The 20,606-nt window shown below is 45.5% G+C and overlaps 1 protein-coding gene across 2 annotated transcripts in view; it reads right to left on the bottom strand.

Moving 5' to 3' along the window:
- The window catches only part of SPPL3 (signal peptide peptidase like 3), a 142,463-nt gene that overhangs the window by 46,652 nt on the left and 75,205 nt on the right, over positions 1–20,606 (bottom strand). The window contains exon 2 of one of the 2 annotated variants that reach the window (XM_054006177.1): positions 18,681–18,758. In XM_054006177.1, coding sequence (XP_053862152.1) covers positions 18,681–18,758 — 78 coding nt within the window. Of the gene's footprint in view, positions 1–18,680; positions 18,803–20,606 lie in introns of those variants that run through there. The other variant, XM_054006176.1, reaches the window with a different exon arrangement.

A 20,606-nucleotide genomic window follows, 5' to 3' on the forward strand; every position in this document is an offset into this window, starting at 1 on the left:
CCTTAGTTGAGACCCTCTCTTAGCAGCCTTTTAATAGTGAGGTCAATAAGCACCATTTTGTAATTTAAGGAGAGAGCTAGCAGCCAGGAAGAGGACTGGGAGTTAAAAATGGAGGAAGAAAATAGAGGTGGAGGGGTACACAAGGGAGGCAGATGTGGGCACAAAGCTATTTTCCACACAAAGTTGGAGAAAATATTTTAAAACATTAAAATTTTAAGAGTACATGGAACACCTGTGAATTGAATAGGCAACAGACATTAACTAGGAAGGCACTTTCAGCTAATATGACATGACACCATTTGCTTACTTGTAGGCATCACAAGCTATCACCACAGCTATTGACCAGTTAAAGGCAGAATCACCTATAATTTGTCCTTATTCTCTGCTGCAGAATTATCAACAAAATCAAAACTGTGAAGAGGTCAATAAATATCCTCTGAAAAAAAAAAATCAGTTCTCCATTGGGGAACAAATTATATTGAGAAACTAAATGCAAAGTGCAACAGCAAACAAACTCGCTTGCTGGGTAAATTTAACTTTTGGGAGGATTCCAAAGGCAGAAGTCAGCAAGCGTTGCCAACTTGGAAACAGCAAGCAATCTACACAGTTTCTTGCCCTGTATATCTTAACAGCACAATTTGGATAAGAGTATTAATGCCAGGTTCTTAAGCCACAGCTTAGCCTCCCTGGGAAACATTCTGTAGGTTTACACTAAGGCCAAAGTAGTGACTAATCTGCTGGCACTTTACAACTACCAAAGTTCAATTTCAACCCTGGATCACTTGCATTGTCACACTGCCTCAGAAAATTTGCAGAAAAACTATTCTTAGGACACTAATGCCTTCGTATTAGCTCAATTTTTAAAAAATACTTGTTTCACATGCAGCTAAAGAGATTCCTGCAAACATGCAAAAAAAGTCTTCCTTGTTCTGCTCAGAGTACAATATACTAACCCATACTGGAAGGCTTTGGGAAAAATAAGAACTGTGAACCAGGCACAATACAGACAGAACTCATTTATGCTACATCAATTAAAAATTACAGCACAAGGCACAATTAATGAAGTAAAAGACTGTTACTCACCGTTGTAACTGTTGTTCTTCGAGATGTGTTGCTCATATCCATTCCATTAGGTGTGTGCGCGCCGCGTGCACGATCGTCGGAAGATTTTCTACCCTAGCAACACCGGCGGGTCGGCTGTGGAGCCCCCTAGAGTGGCGCCTTCATGGCGCTGAATATATACCCCAGCCGACCCGGCGCCCCCTCAGTTCCTTCTTGCCGGCTACTCCGACAGTGGGGACGGGGGGCGGGTTTGGAATGGATATGAGCAACACATCTCGAAGAACAACAGTTACAACGGTGAGTAACCGTCTTTTCTTCTTCGAGTGCTTGCTCATATCCATTCCATTAGGTGACTCCCAAGCCCAACTTAGGTGGTGGGGTCGGAGTGAGACATTGCTGTGTGCAAAACCGCTGATCCGAAAGCAGCATCGTCTCTGGACTGCTGCACTAGTGCATAGTGAGCTGTAAATGTGTGGACTGATGACCAAACCGCTGCTCTACAAATGTCCTGGATCGGAACTTGTGCCAGGAAAGCCGTCGAGGAAGCCTGGGCCCTCGTGGAGTGAGCGGTGAGGTGCGGTGCTGAGACACCTGCCAGGTCATAGCAAGTCCGGATGCAAGACGTAATCCAGGAGGATAGGCGTTGTGAGGAGACCGGTGAGCCTTTCATTCGGTCGGCCACTGCAACGAAGAGTTGCGTCGTCTTTCTAAAGTGCTTTGTGCGGTCAATATAGAAGGCCAGGGCCCTTCGTACGTCCAGGGAATGCAAACGTTGATCCTGGCGAGTGGCATGTGGTTTGGGATGAAAGACCGGGAGAAAGATGTCCTGGTTGATATGAAAAGGAGAAACCACCTTAGGGAGAAAGGCAGGATGTGGACGAAGCTGCACTTTATCCTTATGGAAAACTGTATAAGGGGGCTCGGATGTAAGCGCCCTGAGTTCAGAAACGCGCCTTGCTGAGGTGATGGCTACAAGGAAGGCTGTCTTCCAGGATAGGTACAAAAGTGAACAGGTGGCCAGTGGCTCGAATGGAGGACCTGTGAGCTTGGAGAGAACCAGGTTGAGGTCCCACGTCTGAACGGGCTGACGTTGTTGTGGGTACATCCGGTCTAAGCCCTTGAGGAATCTAACGACCATCGGGTTAGAGAATACCGAGGACGCGAGTTCCCCTGGGTGAAAGGCCGATATAGCGGCCAGGTGAACTCTAATTGAAGATATCGCCAACCCCTGCTGTTTTAGGGAGAGGAGATATTCCAAAATGAGAGGAATGGGTGCCTGCAACGGGGACATGGCTCGTTGTTCGCACCAACAGGAGAAACGCTTCCACTACGCCAGGTACGTGGTGCGTGTTGAGGGCTTCCTACTGCTCAGCAGAATCTGTTGGACAGAGTGCGAGCATTGCTGCTCTGCCTGGGTGAACCATGGAGCAGCCACGCCGTGAGGTGGAGTGATTGCAGGTCGGGGTGACGCAGCCGGCCGTGGTCCTGAGAGATGAGATCCGGACACAACGGAAGCGGGATCGGTGTCTGAACCGAGAGTTCCAACAGTGTGGTGTACCAATGTTGTCTCGGCCACGCTGGAGCGACCAGAATTACCTGTGCCTGGTCTCTGCGCAATTTGAGCAGTACCTTGTGGACCAGAGGAAACGGAGGGAAGGCATAAAACAGGTGGTCTTTCCAGGGAAGGAGAAACGCATCCGAGAGGGAGCCCGGAGCTCGACCTTGTAGGGAGCAGAACACGTGGCACTTCCTGTTGTCTCGAGATGCAAACAGGTCTATCTGGGGAAACCCCCACTTTTGGAAGATGGAATGTATGATGTCCGGACGGATAGACCACTCGTGCGTCTGGAAGGACCTGCTGAGTCGGTCCGCTAGAGTGTTCTGGACTCCAGGGAGGAACGATGCCGTGAGATGGATTGAGTGGGCCATGCAGAAGTCCCACAGGCGAATGGCCTCTTGGCATAGAATTGACGAACGTGCTCCTCCTTGCTTGTTGATGTAAAACATGGCCGTGGTGTTGTCGATGAGAACTAACACACATCGGCCACGTAGGAGGTTGAGAAATGCCTGGCACGCCAGGCGCACCGCCATCAGTTCCCGAACATTGATGTGCAGGGCTAGCTGGGGTGCAGTCCACAGGCCCTGGGTATGGTGTTCGTTGAGATGGGCGCCCCAACCCAGAGATGAAGCGTCTGTGACCAGGTGCAGAGAGGGTTGTGGGGCGTGAAATGGCATCCCCTCGCAGACCACATTGTGATCTAGCCACCAGGTGAGGGAGGTCAGGACCGAGATCGGGACCGTGACCACCATGTTCAGGCTGTCCCGATGTGGTCGATATATTGACGACACCCAGGTCTGGAGTGGGCGAAGCCGAAGTCTGGCATGCCTGGTTACGTACGTGCAGGAAGCCATGTGACCCAGCAGGGTAAGGCACGACCTCACCGTGGTAGTTGGGAACGCCTGGAGCCCTTGAATGAGGCTCGTGATGGTGCCAAATCGGTTGTCTGGCAGGATGGCTTGTGCACGTCTGGAGTCTAGAACTGCGCCTATGAATTCTATTCTCTGGGTAGGTTCTAGAGTGGATTTGTCCTTGTTGAGTAGGATGCCCAACTCGTTGAATGTGTGCACTATTATGTGGACGTGAGCTTGAACTTGCTCCTTGGTGCGACCGCGTACCAGCCAGTCGTCTAGGTACGGGAACACCTGTATCCCTTGCCGACGAAGGTACGCTGCCACGACAGCCATACATTTCGTGAACACTCTTGGGGCCGAGGATAGGCCGAAGGGAAGGACTGCAAATTGGTAGTGCACCGCGTTTACCACGAATCGCAGGAAGCGTCTGTGAGGTGGGTAAATTGAGATGTGAAAGTATGCGTCTTTCATGTCGAGGGCGGCGAACCAGTCTCCAGGATCGAGGGAAGGGATAATGGCCCCCAAAGAGACCATGCGGAACTTCAACTTTACTACGAATTTGTTGAGTCCGCGCAAGTCCAAGATGGGCCGCAGACCTCCTTTGGACTTGGGGATCAGGAAGTAACGGGAATAAAATCCCCTGCCCCTTAACTCTATCGGAACCTCCTCTATGGCCCCCATGGCCAGGAGCGTAGAAACCTCCTGTATAAGAAGTTGCTCGTGAGAAGGGTCCCTGAAGAGGGACGGGGAAGGGGGGTGGGAGGGGGGGATAGAAGAAAACTGGATAGCGTATCCCCTCTCCACCGTGCGGAGGACCCAGCGGTCCGAAGTTATAAGGGACCAAGCGCGGTGGAAGTGGGAGAGACGATCCTGAAAGGAGGGGGCTGGATCCTGGGGGATGACTGGGGCGCCGTCCTCGACCGCACCTTCAAAAGTTCTGTCTAGGACCTGAAGGTGGTCTTGGTGGCCCCTGGTTCTGACCGGGTTGAGGGCCAGCCCATCTTCTCCTACCACCTCGCCCTCGCCTCCGGGTCGAGTCTTGTCTCTGACGAGGCGGGGGGGGGGGTAGAAGCGCTGAGGCTGCGGCCTAAATGGTCTGCGCTGAGGGCCCACAACATGCATCCCCAGGGAGCGCATGATTGTTCTCGAGTCCTTGAGGCTCTGCAGGCGAGAGTCCGTCTTGTCTGAGAACAATCCATGTCCCTCAAAGGGCAGATCCTGTAGGGTTTGCTGCAGCTCCGGAGGCAAACCCGAAACCTGAAGCCAGGAGATCCTGCGCATAGCGATACCCGAAGCCAGGGTCCTCGCAGCTGAGTCTGCTATGTCCAAGGAGGCCTGCAAGGAGGTCCGAGCCACCTTCTTGCCCTCCTCTACCATGGCTCCAAACTCTTCCCTGGACTCCTGGGGAATCAACTCCTTAAACTTCCCCATAGAGTTCCAGGAGTTAAAATTGTAGCGGCTCAGTAGCGCCTGTTGGTTCGCCGCTCTAAGTTGCAGCCCTCCGGCTGAGTAAACCTTACGGCCAAACAAATCGAGCCGCTTAGCCTCTTTTGATTTAGGCGCTGCAGCCTGCTGGCCGTGGCGCTCTCGTGCGTTCACTGATTCCACCACCAGTGAACACGGTTGGGGGTGGGTATACAAGTACCCGTAGTCCTTAGACGGGACAAAGTATTTCCTTTCCACCCCTCTCGCTGTGGGTGGGATAGAGGCAGGAGTTTGCCATATCGTATCCGCATTCGTTTGAATCGTGCGGATCAGGGGTAACGCCACCCTCGATGGGGCATCCGCTCCAAGGATATTCACGATCAGGTCGTGCACCTCCACTATCTCCTCCGCCTGCAGGTCCATGTTACGGGCCATCCTGCGCAGAAGATCCTGGTGAGCCCGAAGATCTATTGGAGGTGGGCCTGTGCACGATGTGCCCGCCACTGCCTCATCCGGAGAAGAAGAGGAAGATGCCTCCGGTGGAACAGGATCCAAGGGCTGGTCCTGGTCTCCCTGTTCCTGGGCTGGAGCATCACCTGTGCCTGGGTCCAGGGCGTCAGGTGGTCCGGACCCAGAAGCCTCCATGCCCCCTGGCGGAGGCCGAGAAATGGTGGACTCCGGGGCCCCTCTGATGGAGTGACCGGAGCGAGAGGTCGAAGCAATTGGAGCCCCTTGCGCCTGATGGTACGCCCACGGGGTCCAAAACGACCAGTGAGATGGGCCATGAGAATGGTCCTCTGCCATCTCCTGCCAATGGCCCAAGTCCTGTTCCTCGGCTTGCCCCTGAGGGGGGTATGCCGATCTCGAGAGGTCCTCCGAGGAGTGGGACACCGATCTCGATGGCCACGGCGGTGCCGAGAGCGTCGAGACGATTCCCATTGGCTGCGGTGCCGCACGGTGCCGGTCCGGAGATGATCTATCTCTACGCGGTGCCGGCGATTGGTGCCGGGACCGCGACCGGTGCCAATGACCTCGTCGGTGCCGGGAGTCGGATCTGGACCTCGACGAGGACCTGGAGTATGCCCGGTGCCGGGAGCGGCCTCTCGACGTCGAGCGTCGACCGTAGCGGTGCCGAGAACTACGTCTCGACGTTGATCGGTGCCGACGATCATAGCGGTGCCGAGACGTAGAGCGGTGCCGCGAAGAAGATCTTGGCCGCGAGTACGACCAGAGCCGAGGCGATATTCGGTGCCGGGACTGCGAGCGGCGTGGGGATCTGCTTCGGGACCTGGATCGGTGCCGAGGTTCCAGCCCTTGCGATGGAGGGCGCATCAAGGCAGGTTTCCCCCTCGACTGGACCGGGCGAGTCAACGGTGCAGTCGGTGCCGGTGGTTGAGGCGGTGCCGGCTCCGTGAGAGCTATTAAGTCTCTCGCCGCCGCGAAGGTCTCTGGAGTCGACGGGAGGCACTGTATCACCGCCGGTCTCGGTGGAGACGCTATCTGCACCGGACTCAACGGCCTCGGCGCCGGAGTCGACGGTGCTGGAGGCACCTGTTTCCGGTGCTCCACCGGCGGACGCGGCTCTACCCCCGGCACTGGGGGAGCCGGCGTCTTCGGCACGGATGTCCCCGTCTTATGGGCTTTTTTATGCCCCGGGGATAGTGACCGGCGCCGAGGCACTGCTTGCGGTGCCGACGAGGTCTGGTGCCGGGGAGGCTTGTCTGACGCCACTCGCGTGGTCGTCATAGCCGGTGCCGCCGGGGCACTGCGCACCGAGGTGCTAGGTGCCGGGGCCTGACTTGTAGATGGAGCGTCCGGACTAAGTGCCGCCTCCATCAGGAGTTGCCGGAGCCGAAAGTCCCGCTCCTTCTTGGTCCTTGGTCTGAAGGCCTTACAGATCTTGCACTTATCTGTTTGATGGGACTCTCCCAGGCACTTCAGACAGGAGTCGTGCGGGTCGCTCGTGGGCATAGGCTTAGCGCAGGAGGCGCACTGCTTGAAGCCGGGAGCGTTGGGCATGAGCCCGGCCCCGCAGCCGGGGGAGAAAGGGGGAGACGACCCCCTTAATCCCCTGAACTACTTAGAACAACTTTTAAACTATTTAACTATTTAACTATAAACACTATAACTATAACTGTGATACAACAAACTAAGCTAGGGAGAGTGGAGAACAGCTAAGCAGCGCTCCACAGTTCCAACGACCGTCAGGGGCGGTAAGAAGGAACTGAGGGGGCGCCGGGTCGGCTGGGGTATATATTCAGCGCCATGAAGGCGCCACTCTAGGGGGCTCCACAGCCGACCCGCCGGTGTTGCTAGGGTAGAAAATCTTCCAACGATCGTGCACGCGGCGCGCACACACCTAATGGAATGGATATGAGCAAGCACTCGAAGAAGAACAGCAGCTTAATTCAATCAAAACTCAACATAAATTTCAACACTCAAGAAGAGGCATGACCTAAAACCACTAACTGCTTGGATAACGGACAATAAAGGCATTTCCCTCCCACAAGAAGCCTGAAAGCACACAGGATAGAGTGTTCAGACCACTTAGCCTCCACATCATAAGTATAAATTGTATAACGTTCTATGAAACAAAAGTATCCCAGCATCCTCTGACAAAAAGTTAATTAAACCTTTGTTAATTTAAAAAAAAAAAGAATCCAGTCCTCAGGGAGCATCTGTGCATATATTTGCATCAAAAACAGAAACAAGCAGGCAGGAAAGAAGCCATGCAAAAATTAAAGAATGTGCTTTTACTTTTGGAAGTTTTCCCCTTGGCTGGGAGGGATTTATTTAATCTTTGTATTGGGGTTTGAATATATTTAGTGGTTAATGGTGTTGCCCTCCTCCCAGTCAGTGATCAGCATTCTACATTGCTAGTGATAGCTCCCATTATTACTCAAAGAAGTCCAAAGTTAAAGATTTCTCTGGAGTAGGTCCTCATTTTATTTATTATTTGTATTATGATAGTGTCTTGGCTGTGAAACCCTCCCACCTCTTCCTCCGGGTTTCAGAGCTTGAGCTTCACAGAAGCATCTATATCAGCAGTTTCCAAACTGTGGGTTGCAACCCCTAATGGGGTCATGCCACCAGCAGATGGGGTTGCAGTGATCCCTACTTTGTGGAGGACACCATTTTAACCTGCACAGTGTGCCTTGCATGTATGGTGTGTGTAAGGTCACAATATATGAAGGACACCATTTTGCTCTACAAAATGGCATCCTCCATAAAGCACGACTTTGCACGCCATACATACAAGGTCACATTGTGCGGAAGATACCATTTTGCTCTTCAAAATGGCTTCCTCCATGCAGGAAAGACTTAATTAAAATGGCATCATGCCAGCAAAAAGTTTGGAACCCTTTAGGGTTTACATGGCTATTTTTAGCACCATATCAAGAACCCCATAAACCCAAGTCTGTAGACCTGGACTTGGACTCACTGCCACGAGGATTAACTTTATTTATTTATTTGCCATGTAGACATACTCTAAAGGATCCAGTCAGCCCCCCATCATAGTGGGTATATAAACATTTGAGGAAAACACTATTTAAAGGTTTACCTGTGACATAATGGATAATAATCCCAATCTTGTCATACACTGTAACTCTAAGCCCCAGCCTAAAGACTACTTAACTGAAGGGATTTGGGCACCCATATAAAGCTCCTTGTACTAATGAGTAGCCTACTGAGACTAAAATAGTACACAACAATGCTAATTCCAAATTGCACATGTCTAACTGCACACAAACCAGTGCTAAAACCAGTGGGTTCAAAGTGTGATATTTTACTAAGGTATTTGCCGATCCAAATTTTGAACAGAGATTTTGATTGTTAGGGATTTCTGAAGGTGGGGAGAGAAGGGAGGGGGGGGGGAAACGGGCTTAGTTTTTCAGTATTAAAAATTTACAATAAAATATGCAGTTTCTTTAGAATATGTAGTGTTATGTAAGAGTTAATACAGTATCCAGCGCAGATGACATGGCAATACGTGGCTGCAGTATAGCTACAGTGCACAGCAATACTGCTTTTCTTCAAACAGTCTCGTCAGCTACCTTAGAAATGTATAGCAGCACAATGCATTGCAACAGTATTGCTCAGAATTTGGGTCCTCAGCTTTATAAAGTAGAGAAGAGGAATGTAGCAGAGGCAGCATACTCAGACCCAGGGTGGGAAATACTGCCTAGTAACCTTCTCTGTTTAATTGAAAGGGTGGTAGCAAATTGACTGACTACTAATGTAAATGTACTCATGTAGCCTTGACAGAGGGAATGATTCAGTGCAGGATCTGATGAGGGGATAAAAGAAGAGAACTGGACAAGTGTGTGTGTGCTGAAAATATTTTTTTTCTAAGTGAGAAACAGTAAGCCTTAATCCTGGTTCATGGGATAGAACATCTCATGTGTAGCGATATTTTTAACCACACCCCCCCTTTTTTTTTTTTGGATGTAGGGGGAGACAAGTGATCTTTGGGTTTGTTAATTTCAATGGAAAGAAAGACAGAGGTCTTTCTGGAACCCTCTGCTTCATTCTCTCAGTACTATTAATATGTGTTCTAATGAACCTTGAGAGAATGTCCTTTCTCTAAGGCAACTTCACTGCAAAATATATATCTTGCTTCTCTGTAAATGTCAAGTTGCAAAGCCAACTATAAAGACACTGCACTTAAGCCATTTTGTTTGCACAAATGCTTTAGTTGCCCAAAGTCTAAGGGACACAAGACATTGATTTCTTATCCTATCTCCTGGAACTGGAAGGGACCTTTCAAGGTCATCGAGTCCAGCCCCCTGCCTTCACTAGCAATATCAGCACTGATGGATAAGCTTGAAGAGGATAGCTGTCAGTAACGTTGGGCTGAACACCGTTTTGCTTCAAGATCTCAAAACAGGCCGATAAAATGGAGAAAATACACTAAATATTTTGATTACATCATACCCCATAGATCAGGGGTCGGCAACCTTTCAGAAGTGGTGTGCCAAGTCTTCATTTAGTCACTCTAATTTAAGGTTTTGTGTGCCAGTCATACATTTTAAAGTTTTTAGAAGATCTCTTTCTATAAGTCTATAAAATATGACTAAACTATTGTTGTAAGTAAAGTAAATAAGGTTTTTAAAATGTTTAAGAAGCTTCATTTAAAATTAATTAAAATGCAGAGCCCCCCGGACCGATGGCCAGGACCCGGGCAGCGTGAGTGCCACTGAAAATCAGCTCGTGTGCCACCTTCAGCACGCATGCCATAGGTTGCCTACCCCTGCCATAGATAGAAGTCTAGCAGTCTCAAATTGCATTTGAGTACTCTGAAAGTATTTCCATATAGAGAACTAACTTAAAAATTCACATTCAGCTCAAATGATAGCCTCATTATAACTTGTTAATAGCTCTATAGCTAATCTAAGTGAAGAATGAGCCCATATTGGAACTAACAAAACTCTTAGAAAACTGATAGGGGAAAATGTCCCTCTTTCTTTGATAGCCTACACAAGTCCACTGGACCTCCCAAAGCAGTATATATTCAGGGAGGATTTAGTGTTTGACAGTACCATCCTGCCGAAGACCACATCAAGCATTCTGTAGTACCTAACGAAAACGTGTGAGGAGACAACTCATGATACTGAACCTCAACTGGATGAAGTCAAACCCTGAACTCTGAGGTTCGGGTAACACACACCGTTGCACCTGTTTAACATTAGTTTTAAAACTGTTAAACTGGTGCCAACTCTTGTGTGGACATTCTCAAACGAATATAAGCCAGGTTTAAATCAAATGAAAAATGTCCACCCAGGAGTTTTCACCAGTCTATTTTAAAACCATTTTTTATTAACCTAGTGCAACTTTGTGTTTAGACCATTTAACTTATATGGGAGATGAGATCAAGGATTTGGCTGTTTCCTTGTGTTATTTGGGAGGCACTAGAACCTCAACATTTGAACAGATATAGAAGACTGAAGAGAGAAGAAGGATAATGACAAGCAATTGTATAAGGATAGGTGGAAGTGTTCAAGATATCTTGTAAGTTTTCATGTGAAATAAAATTGGCCCAAGCTGACTATTATACAAACGTGATTAAACACTGAACTTGTACATTTAGTTCCACAGCAGCATTCAACTCCTTGAGCGATTCTACTCTTCCCTTAAGGAATCTACAATGTTGTACATAAACTGAAGGAGTGGGGGGATTAGACGGGCTTGAATTGAAATTCTTAACTGAGCATATATTCACAAAGCAAATTAACTTCTGTCCACACCACAACAAGCAGAACCACAGTGTGCTTTTGCCTGGATTGGGGTGCCACTATTCTTGTCATGCAGATGTTTTCCGAGCACTTGTTCTTTGGTGAATTTTGATTAACTGTAAATCAAGATTCTGAGTGGATTTGCTTTCTTCCCTTGGAACCTCCTCAACCAGATTAATCCAACAAGCACATGGATTTTATCCCAATTACTCATCCACCCAATTCTTTCTAATCCTAGGGTTACCATTTGTCCGGATTTCCCCCGGACATGTCCTGCTTTTTGAGCTAAAAATAGCATCCGGGGGGAATTTGTAAATGTCCGGACTTCCCGCCCCCCATGCAGAGCACGCCCGGCTAACAGGGCAGCCGGCGGGATGGTGCCACTGACATAAGGCTCCAACAGCCAGAGAGAGCTGCCCCCCCCCCCCCCCCCCCCCCGCAGCAGAGATCACTCCCTCCCTCCCTGCATTCACAGATCGCCTCTGGCAGTCTGGAGCTCCTCCCCCACTCCTCCTCCCCTGCTACTCAGCCTGCCAGGACGAGCATCAGGGTAAGGGGGTCAGGAGGTCGGAGAAGGGGCAGGGAGGTTCTGTAGGGGACAGTCAAGAGACGGGGGGGTCGGGAGTTTGGGAGGGCTTTCGGGGGGGGTGGATAAGGTTTTGGGCAGTCAGGGTACAGGTAGGGGGTAGGGTCTCAGGAGGGGGCAGTTAGGGGACAAGAGGTAGAGAGGCTTAGGTAGGGGGTGGAGTCCTGGGGGACAGTTAGGGGCAGGGGTCCCAGGAGGGGGCAGTCAGGGGACAAGAGGTAGAGAGGCTTAGGTAGGGGGTGGAGTCCTGGGGGACAGTTAGGGGCAGGGGTCCCAGGAGGGGGCAGTCAGGGGACAAGGAGTGGGGGGGAGGGTTGGGGGTTCTGAGGGGGGCGGGAAGTGGGAGGGAGTGGAAGGGGCAGGGGCAGGGCTAGGGCAGGATGGGGGCGGGGCTCAGGTGGGGCTCCTCACGTCCTTTTTTGCTTGCTGAAATATGGTAACCCTACTAATCCTATTACTGCACTTCTGTTGAAGTCACCCAGCAGCACAACTATTTTCTTCATTCCGGACTGGGAATTTAGATTTCAAGTCTACTTCCCACAAAATATGGGTTACTAGGCTCAGATTCCCTTCTCTTTCAGTCTAGTGTAGAACCTCACCTCTTCCCAACTTAAAGCCTCCCCTAACTCCTAGAAAGCAAAGGAAATTCCCTCCTCTACACCATTTTCCAGGACAGATCTAGTCTCTTGCTGAACTTTATTTGGCAGACAGGGTGGGCTCCAAAAGGTTATCCTTGTGCTAATGATTTCTAGCAAGTATTCTGATTAAAGTAAATACATTATTTTCCACAAATTTCTAAAAGGGCAATTCTGTATCTTATAGCAAATTATTCAAGATGGAAGTTTTTGTGGGGTTTTTTTTTTGTTTTTTAATATGTAAGGAAAAAACACCAACCTAGGTCTAGAATTTCTGTATTCTGACTACTGTTATCTGAATCAACTGAACTTGCAGAAAAATTTGAGACTCAACCCTGATTCTAATGACCCTCTCCATGTGAAGAGACCGAATATAGTATTACTGTCAATTTCCCCACATTCCTTATGAAACTACTGTCACATTCTAGGGTGTCCATGGGGTGTTCTTTATCACAGCTAAATTTAAATTACTGTATTTCTCACACTTAATCCCTGCTTTGCAGATAGAAACAGCAAGGGTTCAAAGGCCTTTATGAATGAAAACATTAATACTGTACCCTAACCTCTAGTTAAACACTTCCTGTGACACAGGATCTAGTACCTTGCCATTTAAAAAAAAAAAAAAGGGGGGGGGGGAGGGGAGAAGAGGAGAAACCAGAGGAACAAAATCTGAAGGTAACTATCCACATATGGTAGGCAACTTATGTTTTAACTTGGGCATTTTGCTGTCAGATATAAGTGGTCTCAAAATCACTAACAAAACAATCCAAGGATAGTTTTAGTAAGGTCTTTTGAAGACAGGTGCCTTAGAACTAGTCAAAACTACTTTATTTTGGGCAAGTTTGTATTGGTGGCTAACAGGTCTTTTTATATTCTTTACCCATGCTGCCTCCAAAGATAAAGAAATGAGAAAAATATGACATTTCTGGTTGTGGTAAACCTTGTTAGATTAAGCGAGGGCATGATATCACAAAAGGATAAACATGTTTGAGATATAAAAGGAGTACTTATTTGACTATTTTAATACTTTAATGTAATTAATTAGCTGGTAGAACTCAGTCCTATAATATATTATTGAAGCAAATACAGTTGTGCAAATAGTACACGAATAAGAATAGAATGAGAGATTTTCCTAGTTAGAATAAATTACATGTTTTTCAATTCTCATGATTCAAGCCACATGGTGGCCAACAGCTGTGGTCAGAAAGGCATTCTCCCAATTATATAATATTGCAGAGTTATGTGGTTATAAAATTTTAGGCCTTCTTTCTAAACTTTTGCAATATTTTCCAACATAAGGATATTCAACTAGATGGGTCAGTTATTTGATCTGGTATGGCAGTGTGTATACCTAGTTGATAAAATATCTAATTAGATGTGTCGAATTAGATATGGGAATCTCTACATTCAGGCTTCTATGCAGTATTTGGCACCTGCTCTTTTTATTCTGAGTTTGTATTTTGTTAGGATGATTAATTACAATGGTTGTACATGAGGACTAAGGACACATTAGTTTTGGTTAATTGACTAAGATATTATATGGATTGGAATATGCTGTATTATGAACACAATACAGGAATATAAAATTAGGGGCTAGTCCAACCTTGAAGAAACCTAATCCTTCCTCCCAACTATCAGAAGACAATGAGTCAGCCACATTGGCCTCAATAGATACACTGCTGCTCAAAATATTGTAACAGATTATCATGTTCTTAGCCTTGTTCATCACAGGTCTTCCAACTCTGTGCTGCTCGATCATTCCCTCACAGAAAGCCTGCCTTTTCTGCATTGTCACAAAGACCAAAGGACAGACTGGCACGAGTTTTTCCACAAGTTCACTCTCCACCCTGCCCTTCCAAAATGCACACTTCACATTTGTGCAGCATTAGAGGCAAGGAGACATGGGGATAGTCTACACTGGCAACGTTAAAGTGCTGCCACCGTAGTGCTTTAACATGGTTTGTGTAGTCGCGACAGAGAGCTGGGAGACAGCTCTCCCAGTGCTCTTAAAAAACCCACCTCCACAAAGGGTGCGGTTCCCAGCGCTGGTGCACTGTCTACACTGGTGCTTTACAGTGCTGAAATCTGCTGTGCTCAGGGGGTGTTTTTTCCACACCCCTGATCAAGCAAGTTGCAGCACTGTAAAATGCCAATGTAGACAAGCCCATGCTAAGTAGAAGTCAGGTCACCATCACCTAAATTAAGAAGCTGTAGTCTAATCAAGATTAAAAAGTGGGGTAGGGAATTTAAGTACTCTCTAAGCAGGAAAAGACTGCCCAAAACAGCCAACAGGAATGTGCTTCCATGTACTCAAAATAGAAAGCTAGATGTCTCCACCAACATCAAAAATTTTAGTTATTCCTGGTGATGGGAAAATGAGGTTTCTGGGCTGAAATGGGGTATTTCCTCAATTTGCATTTACCTTATGTTTATCACAATTATCCAACATCATTCCACCAACTCATCTGATTGCTACTAGTTAAGTTAGATTTTTCTATAGTTTTCCACAATTCTCCTCAAGGACCCTGATTCCAATGCTGATGATTGGGACAAACCACTATCAGCGTCTGCCCTAGCTGAGTAGCCATGTTGTGTAACTGTTCCTTATTTAGATGTGTTGATCAACAACAGGACTTTAAGGAATGTTCTACTCTCAAAAGTGATTAAAATAGCATTGTAGAGCCAGCACATTGCTACTAGTACTAAAGATTCTGAAAACCAAATAATGTCATCAGTAACCACTATGCAACATCTCTGATCCACTAGCTTTCTGCACATTCGTTATCCAGGGCCTAAATGAAACAGACAATCCAAAGTATGAGAGAATTGTCTCACTTGCAAGATTGATTAATATCAGTGACAAGAGAACCACCCAGCTTGACTATCAGATCACAAATTGATTTCACAAAGGAGACAGACAAGCTGTTTTACAGAGCAACTAGCTCATTAAATCACTATGTCAGCACGGAAACTCCTCAATACCATTTTTACAGTCATTTTACAAAACAGAACTGCAGTTATTTTAATAGCTTCTTACAAAGAACTTTTTCAAAAGCCAATTTAACAATCCATCTTCCAATTAATTATTAGCTAAAGTGCATCCAACAGCTCCACATTTTCCATTATTTCACTCTTTTTCTATAAAATAATAGTTCAGAGAAGTATAAGCTTATCAGAGTAGTAATGATTCGGTCACAGTTTAACCAAGTGCTGTATAATGCTGTCCTTAAAGTTTTCATGGTACTGAGATGCGATTCACAGATCTATAGTTTCAGGGATCACTATTTTCTTTTTGAAGATAGGTGCAATATTTGTAACCTTCCTTTCTCTTCAGGGACAGGTGCTGTTTTAGGAAATACCTATTTCAGCAGAAGTTCTTAGTGTTATATTGCCTTAAGAACTTCCATCTTGCAAATTACCACTGCACCTGAATTTCTTAATTAGCTTAACTATATCTTATATGCTTCTGTTAATACCACACAATGATTTCCTGTATAAATCATTAGCCTGACCAGCAAAGCAAAGGGGATGGAAACTTCTCTCCTTCACATTCCATACCACCACCATAGCAGAGATAAGCTGAAGGCCTATTAGTATAAAAGAATGAGGGGAGATATTGTGTGGGAGCACTCTGAGGGCCCCTCAGTTTTGGAATTAACTCCCCAGTTTGGTTGTAATGGTCGAAATCTGGAGATCTTCAGGACACACTGCAAAGCTTATTTTTTTCCTGAGGAATATGTAAAAAGGGATAAGGTGGTTAAGGGGGGAATTTTGAAGGTGGAGAACTATTGGAAGAGGAGGGTGATTTAAGTTTGAGAGTTCCTGGCTCATTGCTGGTGGTTTATACTGCACTGTGCTGCTGTACTTTATGTTTTGTTGTATCTTAAAATAGTAATTTTAAGGGCTCCTGGAATATAGGAAGAATCCCATGCACTGCTACAGACTAGGGACCAAGTGGCTAGGCAGCAGTTCTGCAGAAAAGGACCTAGGAGTTACAGTGGACGAGAAGCTGGATACGAGTCGACAGTGTGCCCTTGTTGCCAAGAAGGCTAACGGCATTTTGGGCTGTATAAGCAGAAGCATTGCCAGCAGATCGAGGGATGCAATCATTCCCCTCTAATTTGGCATTGGTGAGGGATCTGGAGTACTGTGTCCAGTTTTGGGCCCCACACTACAAGAAAGATGTGGAAAAATTGGAAAGAGTCCAGCAGAGGGCAACAAAAATTCTTGGGGGGGGGGAAGCAGCTAGAGCACATGACTTATGAGGAGAGGCTGAGGGAACTGGGACTGTTTAGTTTCCAGAAGAGAAGAATGAGGGGGGGATTTGATAACTGCTTTCAACTGCCTGAAAAGGGGTTCCAAACAGAATGGATCTAGACTATTTTCAGTAGTACCAGATGACAGAACAAGGAATAATGGTCTCAAGTTGCAGTGGGGGAGGTTTAGGTTGGATATTAGGAAAAACTTTTTCACTAGGAGGGTGGTGAAGCACTGGAATGGGTTACCTAGGGAAGAGGTGGAATCTCCTTCCTTAGAGGTTTTTAAGGTCAGGCTTAACAAAGCCCTGGCTGGGATGATTTAGTTGGGGATTGGTCCTGCTTTGAGCAGGGGGTTGGACTAGATGATCTCCTGAGGTCCCTTCCAACCCTGATATTCTATGATATGGCTATGCACCCTTTTTACTGCTATGTAAATCCAAACATCCAACCATAGTAAAATTACAAAGTTTACCCATAACTTCTCCACAAATACAGTATTCACTTTAATTACCCCCTTGGCCATAAGCTAGATGGGTCCAAAACTCTCCTGCACCTAGAATATTTAAATATTAGTTAATCATCTTATTATACTTGGCTATTTGTTCTCCATACTTTCTTTGGCCTTTTTGCTTATATACCTTCTGTAACATTTTCTTTGATGAAAGGCTTCTTCAGCTCTAATACTATCCAAAGTGCAATATTACCAGTCTGAATATCAAGTAATACCTGCCTAACCTTAATGATAGGGACAGCCAGTTCTTCCCCCCAAAAAATCACTGTTTGCATTATACAACTTTGCTTAATGTATGATGGGATTCAGCAACTTTTATCTTAAGGGTTGCCACCTGGACCATTTGAGACTTGAGTTTACTCTCACCTGGTTTTGGACATTAAAAAAAATGATGTGATGTATTGCTCACTGTAACAACAAAGAGGCACCTTAAAGTCTAGCAGATTTATTTGGGCATAAGCTTTCGTGGGTAAAATAACCCCCACTTCTTCAGATGCATGGAGTGAAATTACAGATGCAGGTATAAATATACTGACACATGAAGAGAAGGGAGTTGCTCATTGTGAATTTCTGGCTGTTTACCATAGACTTATTAGTAACAAGAAGTTATGTACTATTGTTTTCCCAAGCTTGATAAATAAAGCAAACATGTTTTTCATAATTTTTGAAATGTTAGGGGTGCAACTAACTAGATTTTACATATTTTGTTCATCTGGTACACCTTGTCTCTTGGCTATATTCAAAGTAGTCAAACATTTCATACTTGATGCAGTACATTCTGTATTCCCTTCCTCCCTGAACTGCCGCAGTTCAAATGGTTTCTCTAAACTAAACTGGAGGCCCCGAACACAATGGATAGTTACTTTCACAACTTTCCTGCTATGCATGGGTCAACTAATTTAATTTGTAAAGAGACTCAAATATATTTTACAGGTTTCAGTTACAGCAACCACCAAGTCCATGATGTGGAAAACAGTGGCAAGCAGTTATACAGTCCTCTGTGACTTTGCTATATGGACTATTTATCAAAAATACCTTATTTAATCCTTTTGTAGCCTCCAAGATAGTTTTAAGTGGATGGGGAAAATGTGTCCCTGGCTAATTTAATCCATATGTAGTGTAAAATGCTGCTGTGGTATACTTGATTTGCCTTCACATAGCTGATGCTACTGTGGCATACTTTAACCTTGATTTGCCTTCACATAATTACATACTTCAGAAACTGATCTTCCAAATACACCAGGTCTTTCCATTTTCTCTCTCTCCTTTATATCCTTTTCAGAACCGAAAGTAAAAATTTAAAGTCAATTTACAACAAGTATCAGTCTGAGAAAGATAGAAACAAACACACATACTAAATAAAGTCAGACCGCTAACTGCTAAGTATTAGTCAGTTCTTTGTTACATCTTCTAGAATAGGTCTAGCTCTAACTGACAGATGTGTCTTCCCCCTCCTAACAAGCAGGCACTGACATGACTAATGTACTGAATGCAAAAGCCCTTCATGATGAAGTTTACATCTGAAATATAAATATAAGCTTTAGAGAACAGTCTTACCTGAAGCTGCCATAGACTATAAGGAGAATGGAAATCAGGAACGTAGACACTTGGCTGGAATCCACAAGGGAATATGCCCTAGAATGAGGGAGAGAAAGGCACAATGTGTCACCACAGAGCATCACTTTTGGGTGTCATTTGATAACTCTTTGTCTTATGTTAACAAAACAAATAGGGAACTGAATGACAAATCAACAAGATAGCTATACCTAGAATGTCAATGCCAAATAAGAAAACACTTAAAAGGCTGACTAATTAGCCTATAATATTCAATGATAGACTCACAAATTATTTGCAGCATTCAAACAGTGATCAAATATGACTTGTGGTAACTTGTGCCAAGCTCACCACATAGGAGCTTCTGCCAAAGCGTCTGGGAGGAGGAAGATGCTTTAGCTTTATCTAATGAAACCATGCCTGTAAGATGCAGCCTTCTCAAATGTTACTTAGTTATAGGACTTAACTGGTAACGCAAAAGGTAGAATGGTGACCAAGCATTATTTCAGAGAAAACAGGCTGCAGCATGCATTTAACTACATCCCACATAACTGGATCCACATTATACCTTACATGCAAGATGGAAATAGTTTGATATAGGACTTCTGATAGAGATTTTGTTAAGGACCAAGTCTTAAACTCATTAATGCCAGTTTACTTGCATAGATTTCCTGAGAAATCAGACTTCAGAATACATATGTACATGGCTTCCCACATGTGTTTATAAAGATTCCTAGTAGTCTTATGTTCCTCGTGCCTAAGCTATCTAATTTTTGGTTCTCTACCCCAAAAGCCTTAATTGTACTGTCTAGCTTATATTGCAAACTCTGGGGTAGGGATGGTATCTTTGCCAAATTTATAAAGCAGCAATCTGACAGAATTAAATATGCACATACCACCGCTTGACAAATTTCAAGTTTTTGCATATTTATCTATTTATGCAAAAGTTTCTATTGGGCGTCTAGCATTCACATTTTCAGGGTATGAGGGATATCAAAATGCCTCTAAAGTTAAAACCTGACATGGAACACTTAGCAATCACTGGGATTGCTTCAGTTTCACTCTGCTGCAGAAATTCTGTCCGTACAGGCAATATAAGTTTTTATATCATTTGCATTACTAGAATATTCAGGTGCCTTACCCAATGATCCTTCCCCCTGTAAGATTATACCAAAAGAGAATGTCTAGGTCCGGACATGAGAGGGTTTATGTCCATAAGATTCCCAAAACTTGTACAAAAATTTAGAACTGAGTATATTTCAGAGGTCTGACAGCTAAGAAATTGCCAATAAGCTACTGTAAACAAAAAGGAATTAATGGAAGATGACTAGCTAACTCTGGCTCCAACAAGCATTTAGGTATGTTTACTCATTTTTTCTTCTACAATAAATGAATGGTGTGTTATTGGAGAGTCAATTTATGCCTATCTCCTCCATCTGAACTACATGGTACAACATATCAACTCTAATATTTTAGCATGCCAGTGTTTTATCACCCCTGCAAACCCAGATAACTGGCTGGTGTAAGTGTAAGCAAATCCATTCACAACTTTCCCTGTTACAAGATTCATTATTAAATCATAACCCATGAGAAGTTACTATAACCGAGGTTCGCAGCTACTTTGTACTTCAATACACAGGTACCATCAAGAGCTTCAGCAACTTCACCATACTGAACCATATAAATTAAATATACTAGCGTAAAACTATAAAGGCATCAGAGGACAACAAGTGAGAATGGAAATGTATCCATTTATTAAACTGGTTTATTCTTCGATCACTAGATTGAAGGTGAGCAACGGCAAAAGGACAAAAAGTACCCTTTCACTTCTTTATAAAGACCATGGGGGGGGGGTTGTTCTCTACTTCGCATGCTCCCCCTCACCCTGCCTTTTTATTTACCGTATATACTTGTTCATAAGCCAAATTT

Source organism: Malaclemys terrapin, chromosome 16 (genome assembly GCF_027887155.1).
Source record: "Malaclemys terrapin pileata isolate rMalTer1 chromosome 16, rMalTer1.hap1, whole genome shotgun sequence".
NCBI classification, from domain to species: Eukaryota; Metazoa; Chordata; order Testudines; family Emydidae; genus Malaclemys; species Malaclemys terrapin.